General features: G+C 42.4%; 1 protein-coding gene across 1 annotated transcript; it reads right to left on the reverse strand.

The window, feature by feature from the left end:
* Window positions 1-8,747: 8,747 nt before the first annotated feature.
* On the reverse strand, window positions 8,748-19,886 carry NIPA1 (NIPA magnesium transporter 1). The gene is made up of 5 exons (XM_069875951.1): window positions 19,665-19,886; window positions 16,269-16,316; window positions 12,296-12,386; window positions 10,914-11,074; window positions 8,748-9,661 (listed from the first exon to the last, which is right to left on the reverse strand). Exons 1-5 carry the CDS (start codon window positions 19,822-19,824, stop codon window positions 9,150-9,152), a joined length of 972 nt encoding a protein of 323 aa, XP_069732052.1. The 5' UTR covers window positions 19,825-19,886; the 3' UTR covers window positions 8,748-9,149.
* Between the last annotated feature and the right edge of the window lie 2,677 nt (window positions 19,887-22,563).

The raw sequence follows: 22,563 nt of genomic DNA on the forward strand, positions 1-22,563 counted from the left end.
TTTCAAGCAGTGTTCTTCCCTACCTGATCTGTGCTGATGTGTCCTCTGTCATCACCTCTGTTCGCAGCCTTTCCCTCTCTCAAACGCGAGATCAGGCAGAGCTGGAGCCGGCTCCAAATTAGCAAGGGCTTTGGTTGTTGTGAAGTTCGTAATAACGTTAAAATTACACCTTGGAAAGTAAGAGAATATGCACAAGATTTCTGGGAAATTTTATCCTTATGCATTGAAGTGGGAAATCGTTCTGTCCCAGCTCTTGTCTCGCTGCACATGGTTGATGGAAATCGCTCCCGCATGTTGTCCAGGCCTGATTAAAGGACATTTGCTTTCTAAAACTCCAAAATGGGTCTTAGAGAGTTTATTTGCTTATTTACCAGCATTTGATATCACTGCAGGAACAGTTCTGCCTTGCCCAGTGTTGACTACGGGTTTTAAAATGCCCTTTAACGGGTGCCACACCATCTCGCGACAATGCTGTTTCACTGCAGCCATGCCTGGTTCATCCCCACGTCTTGCCCAGGCACTCAGAATCACAGAATTGTTTAGGTTGGAAAAGACCTTTAAGAACATTGAATCCAACTGTAAACCTGACACTTCCAAGTCCACCATGAAACCATGTCCCTAAGCATCACGGCTGGCTATCTTTTAAATACCTCCATTGACGGTGACTCCACTGCTTCCCTGGGCAGGCGGTTCCGGTGCTTTACAACCCTTTCTTTGAAGTAACACCCAAACTTCACCATTGCCCTAGAACCGAGACAAAATTGCTTTGTAATAGCAGTGTGACGTGGAAGGGTTGGCTGTTTTATGAACTGCAACTTGCTTTATCACATCTCCAGCTCTGCAATAGGATCTGCATGCCAGGTGCTGTCACAAACAAGTAGAGTTTAAAATAGGAGGTTTCTTCCAAGCCAGGTGTATAGCTAAAGAGATGTTTGCACTGGAGACAAATCTTCAGGAAAAGTGCCATAATGCACATTACCCATTTTTTACATTCCTACAGAAAAGACAGACTGACACAAAACTCACAATAAGGGAAAGAGGCGTTTAATGGGGTTGAGTAAATTGCATGGTTAATTAATCTACTTTCATCCTTGCTTACTGCCCAGAAAGCCAACCGTATCCTGGCCTGCATCAAAAGAAATGCAACCAGCAGGTCGAGGGAGGTGATTTTGCCCCTCTACTCTGCTCTCATGAGACCTCACCTGGAGTACTGTGTTCAGTTCTGGCGTCCTCAGCACAGGAAGGACATGGACCTGTTAAAGCATGTCCAGAGGAGGGCCACAAAGATGATCAGGGGGCTGGAGCACCTCTGCTATAAGGACAGTTGTTGTCGGTCAGCCTAGAGAAGAGAAGGCTCTGGGGAGACCTTACAGCTGCCTTCCAATACTTACAGGGGACCTACAGGAAAGGCCTCTTTTTATCAGGGAATGCAGTGCTAGGATGAGGGGGAGCAGTTTTAAGCTGAAAGAGGGAAGATTTAGATTAGGAAGATTTTTTTTTTTTTCTGTGAGGATGATGAGGCACTGAAACAGGATGCCCAGGGAAGTTATGGATGCCTTGCCTCTGGAGGTGTTCAAGACCAGGTGGGATGAGGCTTTGAGCAACCGGATCTAGTGGAAAGTGTCCCTACCCACAGCAGGAGGGGGTTGGAACTAGATGATATTTTAGGTCCCTTCCAACCCAAACCATTTTATGATTCTAAGACAGTCCTTCACACTGCCACATAACCCCTACTATTTCTAGGCCACTCAAACCATATGGATTAATTTTAGGCCTATTTTATTCCCTAAGGCATCATTCCATTCTCCAGCTTAAAACTAGTCTAGTATTCAAGACGTGAACCTTGCACTTCTGCAGAAAAGTAGGGTTTTATATATATGTATGTATATATATGTAAAAACCCACGCTAAACAGTATGCAGTTATTACCTATGTAATTATGCATATACCAAAAATTACAAGATACCAAAACTGTGAACTCTGTGAAGAAGTTCAACAGCTGTAGAAAAGGACTCCTTATATGGATTAAAAAAAAAAAAAAAAGACAAATTTATCATCTAAAACAGGGCAGTATAAATGGAAGCATGTAAGTACCAACACCCAAGACAGTTTAAAGGAGCTAAAGAAATTAATGAGCTTAAGATCATGTCAAATTTTGGAAACACATCTACAAATATTCCTGAGTTCAACAGTGACAATGTCTGAAGAAGTTTAGTCTTCTCCTTTTACTCTCATCTCCTTCTACTCACCTCCTTTCAAAAACACCTCTCAACCAACCCCAAACTATAACGAAGGGAACCAACACATGAAAGTAACTTGATACCTTTAAGCACTACACGCTCTTTGTGGAATCTCAGGCATTATCTGTTAATCCTCTTCCTCATGTTTCTTCATCTGCTAGTTCCGCCTAACATCTATTCACACAAAATATGACATTTTTGAAGTGCTCTCAATTCATCCTGTATCTTTACTTCAAAGCCAGGGCTTCTGCTCAGTAACAGAAAATACTCAAAGCATCTCTGAATAATTTATTCAGAGGTATGATATTTCAGGCACAATTGTAAAGTATCTGCAGCTCCCAGCCATCAGAAGGGTGGGAATCTGTCTAACCCAACCCAGTCTTGTAGGGTAACTCAGCAGCACAAGCCATCTTTACACTCAATGAATTTCACATGAGAGGTTGGCTAGCATAGATACTCTTGCAAGGCTATGGACTGTTTTTTCAGGACTTACTATCTACTTTGTGTATAAACATAAGGTTTCAAAGGACAAAGAGCAAAAATACCACCCAACCAACCTCAGGAAACATTACCAGATTGGCAGGCAGTCTCGCTTGTGTCGCATACCAACTGACGCTTGTGCAGTAATTTCCAACCACATACACACAGTGAAGAGACAACAGTGAAAGTCACCATGCGCCAGCTCCCCAGAGCCACTCTGTGCTACACTGTCCCTGGGCAGAATGGCACCAGCTGGCAGAGTTTTAAAGCATCCTTCCAGGGGGGGTGAATCCAGTGAGGTCTGTACCTGGCAGAAAATTGATTAGGGAACCAGGCAGCTGTAAAAGGGCCTCTGGTGGCCACATCCTTGCTGCATTGAACAAAGGCAGCTGAACAGAACAAAGAAGACATGCCTGTCAGTCTACTCGTACAACAGTTGCACCGTCATGTACAAGGGACTCTGCTCAAGACTGAAGCTCGCAGGAAAAAACTCAGAAAAATCAATGGGACACTATCAAGACTGTGGTGTTTAACATTCTTCCTACTAAATGTGTGAGTGAGATACATATGTTCAGGACTGGTTATAACCCATGCAAGGATAACAGTGTAAATGGCACGTTGGCTTTTACCACAATGCTGCCTTAGAGGCCGAACTCTGGAGGTGCATAAGAACAGACCTGGGTTGAATTTTCCTGCTAAATACATGTTCTCGAAATACATATTCCTTATCCTATTTATTTAAAGAACAGAGATGCTGCATGTAGAAAGGAAAGCCACTCTTGTTTTCTGGTCTATCTTTGTACATTGCATTAATATTATCAACACTTTTAAAAATAAAATTGCAATGACAAACCCAGTCAAGAATCCATGCCAATCTTTTCCATCGCATACACCAATTTATACTGGAGAGGAGCTGATTTCCTTGTGTAAAAATAACTTCTAATTTTGACCAGCAGTAATACTGATACATAGTCTGAAACATGAGTGCAAAGACTGAAACAGTTCTTCATCAGAACCAAACCAAACCAAAAACCATGCCTGGAAGTTATGTATTTGCCACCACCTGATATGAGGACCTAGGAAATTCAGATGAAAGATATTAGATGGGCAGCCACTGTTATTTTCCAAGTGACTCCTTCCAAAGGAAGCTCTTGTGATAGTAAATCAGACTGGTGACACAGACTTTCTTACAGCTGTTGCTGCTCAATGCACACCCAGCTGTGGAGTAGTAGATCTTGAAATAAAAGCTCTTGCAATTAGCCAGTGTAGAGAGTGCATGAACAGAGCGTGTTGTAATGCTTAAGACACAGTTTGAAGTCACTCAGGCGCCAACAAACATTGCTGTCAGAGAAGCGCTCGTTTCACCTGTGAGAAAATTGAGTACAATGAAGACACTGCCTACAGCCACCACTATGCGACAACCGAGTCCTTTATGTGGCAACTGATCTGATCACATGAAAGAATCTGCTACTCAATAAAATCAAGGCTGCTATTTTATTGAAGGGTAACAGGCTTTGGAATTGAGATTAGGTTGTACAGCAGCTAGGTGTGTGGGAAACTGATTTTCTTCCCTTGTGTGATAAAAAGGAGGAGTCACAAAACAGGGGTTGAGCTAGAAATAAATCATTTATTTTAAAACAATACAGGTTAATAAATAGATTAGTTATCAGAAAACTTAATAAATAGCCTTTTATAATTTACACAAGGCAAATACAACATGCCTATAACTATTTCTTAAAAAGCAAAGAGAGTAAGCTTGACCTGTAAGCCATTAACAAATCTATATATACATTATTTGGAAGCTAATAAAATAAACCATTTTTATGTAATCTGTAGTAACTATATTGCAATAGCATTGAAGCAATCAAACCTGACACTGTATGTCTGTTGCCATCTGCCTTTTCCCCATATCCCATTAGAACTAGTTTTTACATTCCAGGGAAAAAAAGATTAAAAAAAAAAAAAAGGAAAGTTCCACAGTCGAAAAAAGATTTAACTTAAAAATACCCCTTCTGTGTAATATTTTCCACTCTGTAAAGCAACTCTTGGGTGCCGGGCTGGGGGTGGGGGTGTGAGGTGGGGGGAAAGGGAGACACAACAAAAAAAGGATTAAAAAAAACTTATTTGCAGCTTTTCAAAAAGATTTCTTAATCCATAACATTTCAACATGGGTGTCTGAAACACTTGGGCACTAGTAATAACTGTTGACAACATTGGTGCTTAACATGGTTCTGCATCACTTATGCCCATATTCAGTAGCACCAAAGAATTATTACAAAGACTAATCTCTGTAAAGAAAAGATAACAGGTAGTAGATAAACATTTCATTTAATGGCAAAATTTCAGCAGCTACACCATCTCAGGACAACTGAAGAGGATCTGTAGAATCCTTGATGTTTTATATTAATGAAACAAGAAGGTAAGAGGTGTATAACATGCAAACAACAAACCATTTTAAGCACTCTATGTTTAATAACCTTGAATCTTTCTTCAAATACAAATCCTCTATTTTTTAAATAAAAAGGGAAGTTAAACCTCAGATTCTAGTATTTCAATAAATAAAATCCAGTGGTTTCATTTTCCAGTGCTAGTTACTTCAGAAAAACACTATGTTCCATATAAATTGAGATTATTAATAGGAAGCCTCACTTGTCAAACTGTGGTATAACAGGTTCTAACTGATGTTAAGTGTGCAGCTCACTAATAAATAGGCTCTATTTACACATACAGAATCCTGGAAAGTCAATACAGCAGATAGCTTGTTTAGCTATTTTTCATTTTTAAATAAGTACTTAAGGTGTAACAAATTTTTTTTTTGGTTGTATCAAAAAGATTTCTATTCTCCTACTGAACATTTGATGGATTTTTGTGTTCAACACCTAATAAAGATCGTGACTGACACATGTAAATCCTCCATACACTGAAGGGATAATGATCAAAAGAGCTATCTCCAAGTGAGTACCAAGTAAATATGTTTGACAAGTATAATAGAAGCCAGACATAGAGAGTGAAACGTCTTTCATGTGGATCTGAATTTAATTCAAATGCATTCCACCGCTGTGGTTAAGTCCACTTTTCTGTAGCCTCTCCCACTCCTACTTTGGAATCAGAACTGAAGTCATCTGGCTCATAACTATCTATAAATATGAAATGCAAAGAGAACGTGAAAAGGGCAGACCTGTGAGGGACACCAAAGCTCAGGAGACAACTATGCACATTTGCTCCCTGAGATGATGGAACTCAGATATCTGTCATATCCAAAGTGCTTACTTGTCAAAAGGGTGGGATGAAAAGAGGGAACAGCTAAAATTCAGCTTCAACGGTACCTCCTTTTAAATTGGAAAAGCAATGGGACTAGAAAAGGTAGGACACCTATAACAAGGAAGGCATGGGATGGAGGGAGGAAGAATTGTACCAATAGTGACAACATAAAATGCTACTACATTTCTGAAGTTAGAACTGAACTAGATCCAGGTACAGCAGAACTCAAAAGAACACTGCTGCATACCGAGCAAAGGTGCAAAAATAAAGGTTTTCATTATTCAGCATTCATAATGTAAAAGGCTGCAGATATAAATGATGTGCAAGGCCACGAGAATTTCTTTCACCTTATGTGCTGGCTTTTGACGTATCTGTTTTAAACAAGGTTAACTAGACATCTCTGGAAAGCTCATCACCGGTAAGAAGCAGCTGTGGAAGAGAGAAGAAACCTATGCAGACATTTACCATCTGTAAGTGTGGGTCAGAGAACCACATAACACGGCTCCTACTTTATTCTTACTCTGCATAAGAATAAGATCAAGTAAACTTGCTTATCAAGTATACTTGTGTGTGTGGTGCAGAAACCTGCAAGGTATAGATAGGGCAGTCAAGTTATTTTGGATCTAATATTTGCTAATAATTTGCATCCACTCCTAACATAGTAGGATAGGCACTTTCTAAATAAATAGGTATGAACTTTAAAACAAACCAAGACACACAGATATGGCCAAAGGAGGACTAAAATGACACCACAGTAATTTCTATTGTAACCTAAGTCTTCAAAGATTAAAGGCTAGTACAAAATCAACATGTAACTCATGAACTCTGAATTTTAATTTTCAGAAGACGAATGCTTCAGAAGACAGTTAATAGTTTTAAAAAGTAGGCCACCACAGGTCTCATAATTTATGTACAATTCCAGGTTCAGTCAAAAAAAAAGGGAATTAATACGACAAAACATAACTGTCTGCTGACAAAGAAGATACCGTCTTCCTATCAATAATGGTAAAGAGGTTAGTTTCAACCAGCTTTCATAGTCCAGTTCCTCTCATCTACAATTCTCAAAATTTCTAAAAACCATACATGATATTTGAAAATCCGTGAAGATGCTCTTTTCTCTGCTAGCACTACTTCATTTCACAAAGATACCCAGTTTCTGTGCTGGCCTATAACAATGTGTGTTTCTGCCAACTGACAGTCATTTCCCCCCCTCCCCAAGTTTGCAGTGATAAAACAAGCTAGCACACAACATAGTGGGGATCTTATTCCCTCAAAACAGTCCCTTCAGAATACTAAATCTTTAGGATTCACTGTTCCCAATTATTGCTGCCATCAGAAGGGTTTTTAACATTCCTTTTAAATTAAAATGGAGCCTGAGTTGTAAGCTAACATTAATTCTGGTCAACAAAAAATGTCACGAGAGTGGACACCATTACTCCCCATTCATCAACGTCCACATCCCTATCAGCCAGCCACAACGCTACATTCATGATTTCTTGCTCAACTGTCATGAACTGTTTCAAATGCTGTCTCGTAATCACGTTGGGGTTTTTTGTCTGTTTCAAGAGATGTTCTGAATTAGAGATGTTGAGTTCCGCTGAACCTTTCCATTTTTGTACTTAAATAGAAACCAACATTCATGACTTTTCAAGCTTTCCTTACAAGCTTTTGACTTGTGATGTTTTAACTACCAAATATAAGTACAACATGAAAATTAACTATTTCTTGCTTTGACATATCAATATTCTCTAAATGGTTTAAACTGAACAGTTCAGAATAATTCCAATCATAGCTTAAGCAATTTGTACTACTTATCAAAATACTATTGCTGAACTGTTCACACAGGTCTGTAAATTACTGAATTTGAACGTCTATCCCAGTTGGATATCTGAAACTTATCTCTGAATGCCTATGCTTTTTCAGTCTTTAACCTCATTTTCCCACGTTACAAGAGGATCAGACCATCCTTTTTGAGCTCTGAGAAATCTCATGCTCTTCTCTCTCTTAATTTTTTTTTCTTTGTGGTTGCTGCTTTTTTTTGTAGCTGCTTCACAAAATGGTTTCCTGTATTTAGTCACTTAACTAGAACGAAGTCATGCTGGACCGCTTTTAACAGTCCTCCCTTGGATTACCTCTTCCCATTAGGACTATGGTTTTTCAGAAACTGTCAAGGTGTCTAAGGGTTTCAGTTCAGCTTTGTAAATTCTTCCAAAACTCTGTGGCTCCTGGATGCTTAACATGTTTAGAATTTGAATACAGTCCAATATTATAAACAATGAAATTGGATTATTAAACCGATATAGGCCATCTGAAACAGATACATTCACATTTATGCAGTATTTTTGGATTACAAAGGCACTGAAATAGTTCTGAGCTGCTTACAAATAAACCACCATATAAGCAATGAGTCTGTGCATCATTTCCACATCTTTCCAAGTCTTTCTGTCTGCTCCCAATTAAAAACTCTCAAATGAATGTGGTATGTCTTAATGCACGTAAATTACAAAGAAAAATGCATACCTGGACACTACCATCAGCTGATAAGTAATTAGTGAAAGGTTTTTCAGGGTCCACTGCTCTTTATAAAGAATTCAACTTAAAACTCCCTAGTGTCTTCACCGCATGGCAGACCAAGTTACTGAGACAGTCACTAAAAAGGACAAATTTGCAGTCCACGGGTCAACCAACATTTGTTTCAGAATTCACAGCCTTGACGGTGAACACATTGCTATGTTGAGATAAACAAATTGCTCCACCCACTTTCTCCTCCCCCCATACATCACTCATGAAAGGCGTCAGATTGAGTGCATTAGAAACTGATGTTCTGTGCCCACAGAAATGGTACCTTAGAAGCCACAGTACAAGCTTTCACGCACAGGTCTCAGAATATCCCTCAGTCTTTCCTGAGGGATTACCTTTTACACTAAGGAAATACATCAGTCTCTATGCTGACTCAATCAGTGGTTCCAATTAAAGTCATATATTGTGTTAACTAGGGTACATGGACAACTGCTCCTTTGAAACTGGATGGAGGCCTCCAATCCATTTCACATAGGCCACCAAATCATCAAAGGGTAACTACCAACCTGAATCATATTTAAATCAGTAACCTAGAAATGAAAGGCTCTGCATCCTTCCCTGAGCCATCCAGTTTCCCCCAAAAAATATTTTAATCTGTCTTCATGTTTGGTTTATTTAAATCCCCAATATTGAAGTTGAATTCCTTGAAGACTTGTATAAGAACAATTCCAATAGATACTGTGGTGAATCCACAAGCCATTCCCAAGAAATCTACTACTCCTACATTACTCCACTCCCTGAAAAGAATGGCTGAAGCCAGCAGGACTAGGGTGGTAAACACAACATAGTAGATGGCACCAAACACAGAGGAGTCAAAACATTCCAGTGCCTTATTGATGTATCTGAACTGAATGATAATGCTACATCCTAATACTGCCAGAAGTACCAGACAGAGGTACAGAGCCCTTTGACTTGAGGGGTTATTGTGAAAGATATCTTGAGCAGCCAGCCCAATGCCTTTTGTGCTGGGAACAGTGAAACTGCCCAACAGAGAGCAAATACTGATGTAAACCATGATATTAGTAGGTCCATGTGCTGGAGCTATCCAGAAGATAAGCAGGAGAAGCATTAGCAGCACTACGCAGAGATAACCCACGAAAACTGGAAAACAAAAAGAAAACAAGATAATAGCAAGGTGAGAACTCTTTTCTCTAAAGATTTTAGCAGGTAAATCATGTCATACCAGTGAACTTCCTGTATACATCTCAACTAAGATTTGTATTGACTATAGATCCAAATCACTGAGCTTTTACAGGTGATGTGGGCATCTGTGACTGATGATGTTGTCATGTTATTTGTGTAAGGCAAATCACCACGTAGTAAGATACACGCTGTTGCACGTTTGAACTGGATTTAAGATGGCTTTTACTTTTTTTCATTCTTTCTTCCATCAGGATTATACTCCTTAAGGGCCCCTGTGACAGCTAGCAGAGGTAACACCTCATCATAACCAGTTCAATAAAGCACTATGAGTGGATCCAGCAAAGACCTTACACATAAAGTTAGATCCCATTAAGGTTACTAGGGAGAACTGGAAGAACTGGAAGGCTATATCATTTACATTACAGCATTGCTATGCAGATTAGATTGGTGAAAAACGTTTCATGCTTTGAAGTTTTAAAGAAATTATTTCCAGTTGGTCAGATTGAAATGATAAATTTAGACCAGGGTAATTGTTTTCTATTCTTTGTTTGCAAATCTTTCGGATACTTGATGTTATTAGGTTTGAGTTTCTCTTATCTAAAGCAATTAAAGGAAATTACAACAGTTGGAAGCTTAGCTCTTATGCAAGAAAAATAAAAATGGGCCTGGCACTTATTAGCACTAGTATGTGTCTTCCAGGAGGTAATGGGGCTTTACATTCTCCATGAGTAAGAACAGGCATCTCGGCATACATTTCTACACACCTTTATTGTGCAAAAAATCTGCTAGGAAGATAAAAAAAATATGCCAAATTAAAGAACAAAAGACAATCAGTATTTTTTGTGTTATATAAAACAACTTAAATTGAGATCCTGGATCTTATCTTTTATCTCTAAGTAGCAAGATACACTTTTTCATAATTTTAGAAAATTCCAGGATCAAGCAGCCATTGTTCTGAGCTTGCTGTGCAGGATGTTTTCAAAAGCATCCACATTTTCCTTTCTGTGCACATGTATTAACAAATCTGTTGAATTCCAAATACAGCAAGGCATAGTTTTAGCACACAAAAGCTGTATTGGTTTGCCTCTGCCACGTTGTGGTTTCTCCACAAGTCAATTTTCGTTACTGACAGGAGTGGCAAGCCTCTTCCTCCTGCGTGCTCTTTATCAGTCTCACAAAATCATTATACGTTAATAAAAGAACAAAGTACCTGGATTTGTAAGCTTCTCTTCAAGCTCAGCCTGAGTCGTTACACTCTCGGATTTTGGGGAATGGATGATGAGAACAACAGACCCAGCACAGCTCAGCAAACATCCCAGCTTGCCAAGAATGTTCAGTTTTTCTTTCAGTAAGTAAGAAGCTAAAATGGACCTTTCACAAAGAGGAAGAAAATTAAAAGTTTGACTATGTCCTGTTAATAATGCTCCAACAGTGATGTGCCACATGAATTTCCCTCTTAAAGGAATAGTATCAAATGTTGGTGGATCCACAAAATGCACTTCTGATTTATCTTAGGAAAGATCCATCCAGTCTCAGTCTTACTCAATCCTCAATGTTTTATCTCAGAAAAACCAAACCAAAACACAAAAACCCCAACCACAACACCCTCAAAGCAACACCACAGCACCTCCTCAAAAACACTCCCGAAAGGTGCATCTGGCACCCGAGGCAGGTATCTACCCAGTAACAACTTCGTGAGATGTCACCAAGCCCCATTTTATAGGTACTATGCAGTCATAAGCTAAAAGTGGCCTTTGGTTACAAAGATCACAGGACTCAGCTCAGACACGTAGCTGACTGAAACACACAAAATTATGTGGCCTAGGATAAAATAATAGGTGGTAAGTAGACCACTAGCAGTGTGCTTCAAGGAGTATAAGACTAAAGACAGCAACGAAGCCCGTACAAATCAATCCACACTCTGAAGCAGATGACCAGTATGCAGTCAAATACACAACTCAGCAGACAACCGGAAAATTTCGAGGCAACGTATGGCTTTGATTTAAATAATTGTACTTTTTCACTGCTGTTAGTTTCACAATTGTAGTTCACAAAACATTTGGTTGCATATTAAAACTCCTTTCAGGAACACTCACTGCCTTTTTTGTTCCCTTCCCTTACATGAACATAACATTCAAGAAGCTGTGGGCATCCATATGCAAGGGACTCCCTCGCTTCAGGAAATGGTGCCAAATCCAATTAAATGAAAATCAGCATCAAACATATGCGGGCTGTGGATAGCAGGGGGGAGAAAGAATGTGATACAGAAGAAAAGATCTACATAGTAAGGGAACTGCAAAGAAGAGAATAGGCAGAAGAGTGCAGAATAAGCACAGCGAAAGGAAAAATGTTTATCTGTTCCAGATCACAGCAACAGTTAAAGCAGAAGATACTCAGGAACCCTTTCTTCACCATTGCCTTCCCCTCCCGTCACTTTGATGGGGAGAACAGAAATAGGTGAAGTTCTAATGCAACTTTAACAGTCATAACCCTTACATCTTCTCAGTGGACCTCCAGTGATCACTGAGTCTATCTGACTTTCTATTAAGTAGCAACAACATTCGGATAAGAACAAGAAAAGCAAACTCTTACCCAAATGGAACACCAAGGGCTCCCAAGGGCGTCACTAGCACAGTTGGGACAGCAGTGTAGGCCAAGAAATTCCCTATTTGACCCAGAGCCACTGTCAAAAGAACCAGAAATAGGCCTTTAAATCCCTTTGTAAAGAGAAGTAATAAAACTTACCCAATACTGTTTGGAAAATACTGGAAAACAGATGTTACAGATTTGCTTAGCTCTATTAATTCTGCACTTAAATCAAATGACTAGGATTTTTTTGTTTCTAAAGTACTTTTTAATATAGGATTTATATTTGCCACACAAGAAGAAACAAGAGGGCATGGTAAATAATCTCATTTGCAACTTCTCTTAGTTGAATATAAATAAGACTATGAATTAGAAACACTCATTGATTACACTCAACTATATCAATATTACACTCAAATATTTTTATATGAGGAGAGCTAAAAGTATATATAACCCATGTTTTCAGCTTTAAAATGTGCATATAAGTAACACAAATGCACTTGATTACAGTTCCCAACAGCAGTGTTACTTTTGGGAGGGAAAATAAGGACAGTACTAAGGAAAGCAACCTAATAATAAAATACTAATCACATGCATAAAGGTTCTTCAATATAAAGTAGAACATATCAAATTTTCACAACAGTATATAACATCAAAATTCCCGACCACTGTAAAAAGAACACATCCTTCACAAGTCATAATAGCAGCCTCAAAATCTTATTTTTTTCTTTCCCCCAACAAAAGTAAAATCCAAAATGTACCACACTATTGCACCTCACAGCTGTGATAAACAGTTCATGCATTCAAGTTTTCGGTTAGAGAAGAAAAGCTGGATGCTTTTGCAAGTGCTGGCAAGTTTATACTATGTCAACATGATGCTTGCATAGTTACAGGGTCTGTGGTAACTGGCAAGAACCTTGAAACTGAACATAGACAGCTCAAATTTCCAGTTAAGAGCCATTATCAGCATTTAAAAACATTTCAAGAATCCGAGATGTATTTATGCTCAAGCTGGCATTGCCCTTAACCGTCAAGTATTGTTACCATCATCCTGTTCTTTACATCTGCAAAGTGTTGTGCAAACATTGATTAATTTACCAAATTAGCTCACATTATCAGTAGAGCTGACAACATGTGCAACCTACAGGAAACATAAAGGAGACAAACAAACTTGCAAAACTGCAGAGTGTGGCAAAATTACAGTAATTCAATTCACTGAGTCTTTCTCTATGTGCAGGAGTGAGCCAGGAAAGTTAATGAGCAGCATTTCTAGAGTGCTAAGAGTCAGTGATGGTCTCCTGCATACTCCCTGCCCCTGGGAACTGAGAAACTCAGCTATCGGCCTCAGGCTTGGTTTTCAGCAGATGTATGAGACAACTTTGGCATTATCATCAAGGCATCTGAAAGCACTGGGGCAGATCTTTCATGGAGGACCAGGCACAGCTGGCACACTCTGTTTCTGCAGACTGCATATATTTCCAAATGACTCTGACAAAATGCTGCTTTTTTGGAGGTCAGATGCTTTAACCTTCTGTTGGAAGAAGCCTAACAGATGGCACCAACACCAATCCATAAATTAGCTCTCCAAGGCTTCAAAATGCACGTGTTGTAAGGCAACTGAACTTACCCGAAGTTTTCAGTATTACCACGAAGTAATAGTAACAGTCTCTTACCACCATGAACGAAAGACCAGGACTACATAAGACCAGTTATAAAAAGAATCTCAGTAATTGCTACCATCTACCTGATGTAGAAGACCTTTGCTGCCAACCTATCCAGTCCGCCCTGGACAGAAATTGCTCTCCAAATACACCAATGCTGTAAGTCAAGACATGTCTTCAGTTCTTGAAGGCACACCAAGCTAGAATCTTGCTAATGGAGTACTAATATCCTTGAAGATACTGCAACACAGAACTTGATGCGCACTGACATGCCTACATTAGTAAGGAAACCAGGAGTAGATCTTTATAGCAAAAGATATCTGCTCTGTGCATATCAGAGGTCTTATTTCAGACTAACTTCAGCCTGTTCTCATGGACTCAAAGTCTATTTGCAGCTGGTGTGCATTATAAATGTTCCTAGAGTGCATCTTCCAGCCCCGTTTCATCTCAGACGTCCAGTTTAGGAGCTCAAACACTGCTCCACAAAATGAAATAAAACCCAGTCCGTGGAGACAAACTGGAGATTTGCTTCACAAGCACATTCCCCCTCTGCAATAAAACACTAACATAGATGTATCCACTATAAAAAAACAGCCACATACAAGCTGCTATCAAAACCTGTACTAAAACTAATTAATTAGCTAATTAATTAGTTTAATGCTTATTGAAATACCTGTACACATGTTGCAATCACTCTTTTGACTTTAAAAAAAAATCCCTTAGCAGAATCTGCAGCCCTTCTTTTGAAGTCTTCAGTAACCCAGTGGATCCCAAGGCCCCAAAATGGTTAGGCAGTGTTATGCTGAGTCAGCATGCCAAGACAGAAATGCTTGTTCACCATCTGAACAAATATTGTGAAAACATGTTGACAAGAGTTCATGCAGGTTTTGTTAGTCATCCTAATTCCAAATTCCCTGCTTGAGAAAATTATATCAGCTGTTATAATTTCACCCAGATAACTGGGGATACTGCTAATTCCCCAAACAATGCTTTTCTCTGCATCCCATAGGTACCTACTTGGCCCTGGCTATTGCTGTTTGTGACTCTGTCGCAGTTCTGAATCTATAATATCCTAAAGCAACTCTTCCCTTGGTTCCTTTGTAAAAACTTACTGAGGCTTTGTTTTGAAATATCTGCACCTAGCTAGTGGACAAAAGCCAACTGATAGCATTCCCTTCAGCTATTTTGCCTTTATTCAATTCAGTCAGCTCTTTTAAGCATGAAATTGTTTTCTCTGATTCACCAAGATAAACTCCTGTAATAAAATCTCTCTTACTTTAACTCCTTCTGCTCAGAGAGTCAAGACAGGAGCCTCACCAGCGATAAACAGCAGTGATGAACGCATGCATTTATTGCTACTTAGGCAGTTATGGTCCTGGCAGAGGAGGAAGCTGACAAAGTACTACTTAAACTCAGGTTAAATTAGCTGAGGACTGTCCTCTGAAGTTCTGTTGGCTTCTACGCTTGTGAACTTTGTCCTTGAGGAGACCTATCGGTTTCCATTCCTTTTGCATAGCTTGAAGACAACAAAACCAAAGACTTACCTTGTGGCCATGATAGAAGCAGCACAGCTGAACTCATATACATCTCAGAAACAGTGTAAGAACATGTTGAAATAATTGGCAAAGGGCTGGGTTTAAGTGTAGAAGTGGAGTATGATTTTAAGTGGGCAGAACTAGGGCTGAACTGCAAGAGGAGAAAGCTAGCTGCTCCCCATGCTCTGGAGTCACATCAGAGGGTGAACTTAGCCTGAGCAGAGTCTACAAAGATACTAATAGAGTGAAATTACACTGATCTCCTATCAGCATCACACAAGGCTTCACATTAACCTTGTAGATTAAAAGCAAAACCGAAACTGTATCTGTTGAAGTAGAAATCAAAAAGGATTTTTCTTCAATTGAAGCCGGCTAAGTGCTTTCTGATCTAAAAAAAAAAAACGTGCTCAATGAGCCCTTTTGTGCAGAGTGACAATTTCTTATTCAGCTTTGACTTTTATTAAAAACTGAGTAGACCAGTGCGACCCAGAAGCACAAACTGTGCAGGAGCCCAGAGCCAGAGCAGCATGCGGCTGCCAATGGCTGCAAATACCGAATGGTTTCGAAATCTGGAAAGACATCTGACTTGGGATTGTCCCAGCTCTTTGCCCTCTCAGACACAGAGTTTACTAAAGGTGGGATATTTCTGAGGGGTGGGAATTTCATGACAAGTGAGCAGGAGATTCAAGATGAGAACACAGATTTCCTAATGTCTCATTTTACCATCTAAACGCAACGGCTCCCTTCAGAAAAACCAACAAACAAACCTTGTAAGATACTTACTTGCAATAGTACCAGACCACCATACTATATCTGTTAAGTACGAAGTACCTGGAAGAGGAAGTATAAGAAGATATATTAGAAAAATATAAAATTGCAATATTTGAACTACAAAACAGAATCATTTCAACAGTCTCAACTATTAAAGCCCTTCATCTTAAAACCCTGTTCTCCAAGACAACTAAGTGGGAGGAAAACAAGAGAGTGGGTGCTTAGATTTGGCCTAAGAGTCCAAACTGGCCTTTAAGACTAAATTGGTCAGAAGTTCTGCTTTCCAGTGAAGCATCTATGCGGTGCTAACATGATATTACTTAGGTGAGCATCCAAAATGTCACTGAATGCACGTGAGGATACCATTGAACGTACCCATTAGAACCTCTACCAGAAGAATAGGAAATATATGGAAATGAAACATTATTTGGATCAATTAGTTAGCTAATATAACCTCAATTAAATGATATCAGAGTAATTGTAGCAGAGAAATTGTTCTGGAGCACAGTTTTCGCAGTACCAAAGTGTGGAACCATCCTCCTCTATTTGAGCATTAGAAAATGCTGTGACTGAAGCCTCTGAAGTCCTGACTTAGCACATTTCAAAGACAGAAGTAAAACCTCTACGTTGTCCCTTAGTGTCTCCTAAGTTCAAGGATGATTATTTTTGTTATCAGACTATAGGCTCTTGCCTTGGGATGTAACCGGGGAGCCTGTGCAGCACATTTTAGAAGTTCTGGTTCCGTAGAACATCAAGGCTAATAACCACTTAGTAAACTAAAGCCTGGTCTCCAGCAAGCATGACCTTGGCATCACTCTGTGCTTGTACATTCTGTTGCTCTTCCTAGCAATTCAACTATGCATTTATTCGGGAAAATGCTCTCTCAAGAGCTGCTGGAGCAACAGGCAATATTATACCTACGCTGAAATCCCGAAAGAAAGAAAAACACAGTAATCTATAACTCTAGAGACGTATAACATAGTAAATGCTTGGAAATCACACTATATAATTGAAATTAGATAGCAAATGACTAATGAAAATGGCCAGCTTTGGAGTGGGTGTAATTTTCTAGACTTTAGTTATTGCATATAAAATAAAAACACTGTTGGGGGCACAAATTATAGAAAATATTAACTCAAGTAAGATAACTTTGCACAATATTTGTCACTCACTGCTGTTTCTAACTAAGCAAGAATTACTAATTGCATTGATGCTATACTATTGATTCACTAGAGAAGATAGTAAAGACTTGAAGGGCCTCATTGTTAATTATACAACACCTACTGAAGCCAGTGGAAAAAAGACATCATCTGACACTGATGATCTTTGGCTGATAGCTCTGACTGCCAAATTCAAGACAGAACAGCACTGCTGAGAAGCCTAGGGTATTTGCTTGGATGTCTCCACACTGAGCATGGCAATAAGAAATACTATGAATTGCTTGGCAAGAGGCACAAATAAACATCAGAAATATCTTCAAAACAGGACATTTTCCAGCTGCGTGCATGGAGAACACAGGCAGGCACAAACTCATCACCCACTTAACCCAGCGCTCCACTGAAAGCTCTTTGGGGGTCATTAGACCCAACTACACTGCAAAATGGAAACTTCTCCAGCTCCCTTGGGTTGGAAAGTCATTTCTTTTTCCCATTGTTTCCCTTACAAAAAAAGATTTGTATTACTGATGCAAATGTGATCTCTCTGTGGACAATAAAAACGAATTATAGCCATCTTGGGGTGAAAGGGAGACTACGCTTGCAAAACAGTCATTTGTCTGAGGCCCTTAACCGTGAGGTCATTGTAGAAAAGGCAAAATAAACTTGTTAGATCAGGCTGCCAGCTGGTAGTAACATAGTTGAAAGCTTGCTCTGCTCCACTGAATCCACCCTGTGCACGCTAGATGCAGCAGGCACTGGAAATGCACTGCTGCTCTAGCACTAATCACCTTAAATGCATGTGCGTGTGCATATATATATATATACACATACATATACAGAGAAAATAGCTAGCAAGTCGTAGTCACTAAAAAGGATTCTTGATGTGAAAGAGTTCCCAGAACCTACAGACGCATGCTCACATACACACAGACAGAATTGCCTGCAAAACAAATGGTCGTCGACCACATAAATACAATTAAAATGTTTCGCCCAGCCTGCGTTTACAACTTTCCTCTCACAGGCTGCCCAGGGAGGTGGTCGAGTCACCTTCCCTGGAGGTGTTTAAGGGACAGATGGATGAGGTGCTGAGGGGCATGGTTTAGTATTTGATAGGTATGGTTGGACTCGATGATCCGATGGGTCTTTTCCAACCTGGTGATTCTATGAATCTATGATAAAAGCATGATCTTAAGAACAAATAAATATATTGTGCTTTCCTATATTCAAAGCATCAAGAAGCAACTAAAAACGCTATTCAGATGCTGCATGAGAAGCTCGTTTCAGAAGAAAATACAGAAGATCTTAATGTTCTGTGAATTTACAGCTTTGTTTTGGCTAAACTGTCCATACAGCACAGTCAGTTCCTGAACGCATTCATCTCAGAAACTAATGACGAGGCATGGGATTTCAACATGAAAAAGCAAAGAAACAAAAAGGAAATCGCCACGTGACCGAGGTAACTTGCAGTGTGTGTCCATGGAAGAGCTAGGATAAACAAGTGACAAAGATGCGCAGGGGCTGTTCATAGCAGGAAACTATCTGAGCCAGAGAAATGGGTAGAAAAGTCCCAGCAGCGCGTGAAAACACCGCAAGGTAAAACTGCCTGTGCACCCTCAGAGGGACAGGCGAGTCCCCAGCGCTGTGTGACAGACCAAAAGAAGCGCAGGGCGCAGGCCAGACACCGGGAAGCTGTTGCTGGTGACTCCGCTCCACGCATCCCCCCAACCTCCCTTGCTCTGCACCCCCATAACTCATCTCATCCCTAACGCCGGGGTCAGACGCGCTTACGGTGACAAACCTCGATGTTGCAGCCTGGACGGGTGTCTCCGCGGTGACACCTCCCCTGCCTCACGCAGAGGGTCTGCCCAGACCCCGGTCCCCATGGATGCTCCCAGACCCCGTGGATGCTCCCAGACCCCGTGGATGCTCCCAGATTCCCCCCGTGGATGCTCCCAGATTCCCCCGTGGATGCTCCCAGATTCCCCCGTGGATGCTCCCAGATCTCCCCGTGGATGCTCCCAGATCTCCCCGTGGATGCTCCCAGATCTCCCCGTGGATGCTCCCAGATCCCCGTGGATGCTCCAGGTGCCCCCGTGGATGCTCCCACCTCCCAGCCGCGGGCGCCGCCGCAGCGCGAAGCACCCCCGGCCCAGGGGAAAGCCGGGATGCTCCCGGGGCGAGGGGGCGATGCCCGAGGGCCCGGGGAGGGAGGGCTGGGAAGCCGCGGTCGGGGGGAGGGGGGGTTTCCTACCTCGCCCTCGGGCGCGCACGATCCCTTTCTTCTGCAGGACGAAGGTGGAGCCGTTGACCAGGCTGGAGACCACGGCCACGCTCAGGCCCAGCGACACGGCGGCGGGCCCGGGGCTCTGCGCCGCCCCGTCTCCCGCTGCCGCCCCCACCGCCATCCGCATCGCCGCCAGCGGCCCCCGCGCACCGGCCAGCGGCTCCTGCGCCGGGACCCGCCCTGCGCCGCGCTGCGCCGGGACCCGCCCCGACGCGCTGCCGGGAGAGGCGAGGGAGGTGCCACCCGCCCCGCCGGGGGCGGCTCCGGGCGGGCAGCGCCGCCGCCCCGGCCCGCGCCCGCCGGGGGTGACGTCATGGCACCGGCCCATCAGCCGGGCTCTGACGTCACGGGTTGGCGCTGACCCCCCCCCCCCCCCCCCCGTTTCTCCGCGCCGGCCCCGCTGCCGCTGCTGGCGGGGGGTGCGGGGGCACCCCGGCCTCGGGGGGCGAGGGGGTCCCCGCGGGGCAGGGGGGTGCAAGAGGACAGAGACATGAGGGAGGGTGTTCGGAGGGATGCAGGAGGACGGAGGGATGCGGGAGGGTGTTCTGAGGGATGAGGGAGGATGTTCAGAGGGATGAGGGAAGCAGGAGGATGCTCAAGGGGATGCAGGAGGACTGAGGGATGAACGAGGATGTTCAGAGGGATGCAGGAGGATGTTCTGGGGGATGCAGGAGGACAGGGATGCAGGAGGATGGAGGGATGCAGGAGGGTGTTCAGAGGGATGAGGGAGGATGTTCAGAGGGATGAGGGATGCAGGAGGATGCTCAAGGGGATGCAGGAGGACTGAGGGATGAACGAGGATGTTCAGAGGGATGCAGGAGGATGTTCTGGGGGATGCAGGAGGACAGGGATGCAGGAGGATGGAGGGATGCAGGAGGGTGTTCAGAGGGATGAGGGAGGATGTTCAGAGGGATGAGGGATGCAGGAGGATGCTCAAGGGGATGCAGGAGGACTGAGGGATGAAGGAGGATATTCAGAGGGATGAGGGAAGCAGGAGGATGCTCAAGGGGGTGCAGGAGGACAGAGGGATGCGGGAGGATGTTCAGAGGGATGCAGGAGGATTTTCTGGGGGATGCAGGAGGACAGGGATGCAGGAGGATGGAGGGATGCAGGAGGGTGTTCAGAGGGATGAGGGATGCAGGAGGATGTTCAGGGGGATGCAGGAGGACAGGGATGTGGGGGGATGGAGGGATGCAGTAAGATGATCAGAGGGATGCGGGAGGACAGAGGGATGCGGGAGGACAAAGGGGATGCAGTAAGATGTTCAGAGGGGTGCAGGAGAATGGTCAGAGGATGTGCAGATGGATGCAGGAGGATGGCAGGGTGCAGGAGGATATTCATAGGGATGCTAGAGGACCAAGGGATGTAGCAGAACGAAGGGATGCAGAAGGCCTGAGAGATGCACGAAGATGTGCAGAAGTGCGTGGTTTGCAAAAGGATAGAGGGAGCCCTGCCAGGCCAGGGTTTCTGGTGTGGGAGCAATGCTGCTTTCCAGCACTCCTAATTTCCCTTGGGGTTTTTAAAATTTGTGTCACCTCCCAGGTCCAGTGCACTGCAGCAGCAGAGCACGAGTCATCTGGAGACCAGGGAGGAGCTCGAGGCCACCACTGCAGCCCCCACCTGTGACCTGTAGTGCTACTTGATCCACACCACCAGTGTGCTGAGCAGAGGTAGACAATCGGCAAGTGAGCATGTGGCTACAAAATGGGAAAGTTTGCCACTGCCAGAGGTTGTGCAGATTGCATGAAAACTATGGGATCCATAATCTCTCCAATTTAATTTGACAGTAAATCCCAGAGTCTGCATTTATTTACATGAAAAAGTTCACTCTTCGCTACTGACAGGGCATGGTCAGCTTCTCAAAATCATGAGTTTCCCAGCCCCTCTCAGCTGTCATTCAGCAACTTTAAGGCTCTGGGAGGGCAGGACACAGTCATCCCTCCCTCACGGAGAAGAACTAGAGGTCTCTCTTAGCAATACCTCTGGGCAATCACAGAACCACAGGTCTTTGTTGAAGAGAATTTGTTCTCTCAAAGCATGAAGTTCTGAGCTGAAAGCTGCCCTCCTTGATAGGCAGAAATATTTTGTATCATGTATTTTCATTGCAGTTCTTACCATACCCAGATACATGTTGAAATAAATCAATCCAGAAATGGGTTATTGTGGCAATATCTATTTAAGGAAAAGGGACGTGGTATCTTGACTTGGTGTGAATGAAAGTGGACATTTTTGTCATTTGTAACTGTTGGGCATACTTTATAGCGTAAATTTTAGCTTTCCCAGGAAATACAAGTTTAGAGGCAAACTCCTGAAAATGCTTCTCGTTAGCATATTTCTCACTGCTTGAGGCAGCTGTCCTAGGAAGACAGAGGAAGACTGCAGTATTCTTTTGTTAAGGTTCAGCATCAGAATATCATAGAATCATAGAATTGTTTAGGTTGGAAAAGACCTTTAAGATCCTCAAGTCCAACTGTCAACCTAAAACTGCCAAATTCACCACTAAACCATGTCCCTAAACACCACATCTACCCATCTTTTAAATACTGCCAGGGATGGTGACTCAACCAATGCCCTGAACTGTTCCAGTGTTTGAAAACCTTTTCAATGAAGGCATTTTTCCTACTATCCAATCTAAACTTCCCCAGCACAACTTTAAGCCATTTCCTCTTGTCCTATCACTTGTTACTTGGGAGAAGAGACTGATACTCACCTCACTACAATCTCCTTTCAGGGAGTGATAAGGTCTCCCCTCAGCCTTCTCTTCTCTAGGCTAAATAACCCCAGTTCCCTTAGACGCTCCTCATAAGACTCATGCTCCAGACCCTTCACCAGCTTTGTTGCTTTTCTAACACAATACTTCTTGAGG

The sequence above is a fragment of the Phaenicophaeus curvirostris genome, chromosome 1 (assembly GCF_032191515.1).
Source record: "Phaenicophaeus curvirostris isolate KB17595 chromosome 1, BPBGC_Pcur_1.0, whole genome shotgun sequence".
In the NCBI taxonomy this organism is placed as follows: Eukaryota; Metazoa; Chordata; class Aves; order Cuculiformes; family Cuculidae; genus Phaenicophaeus; species Phaenicophaeus curvirostris.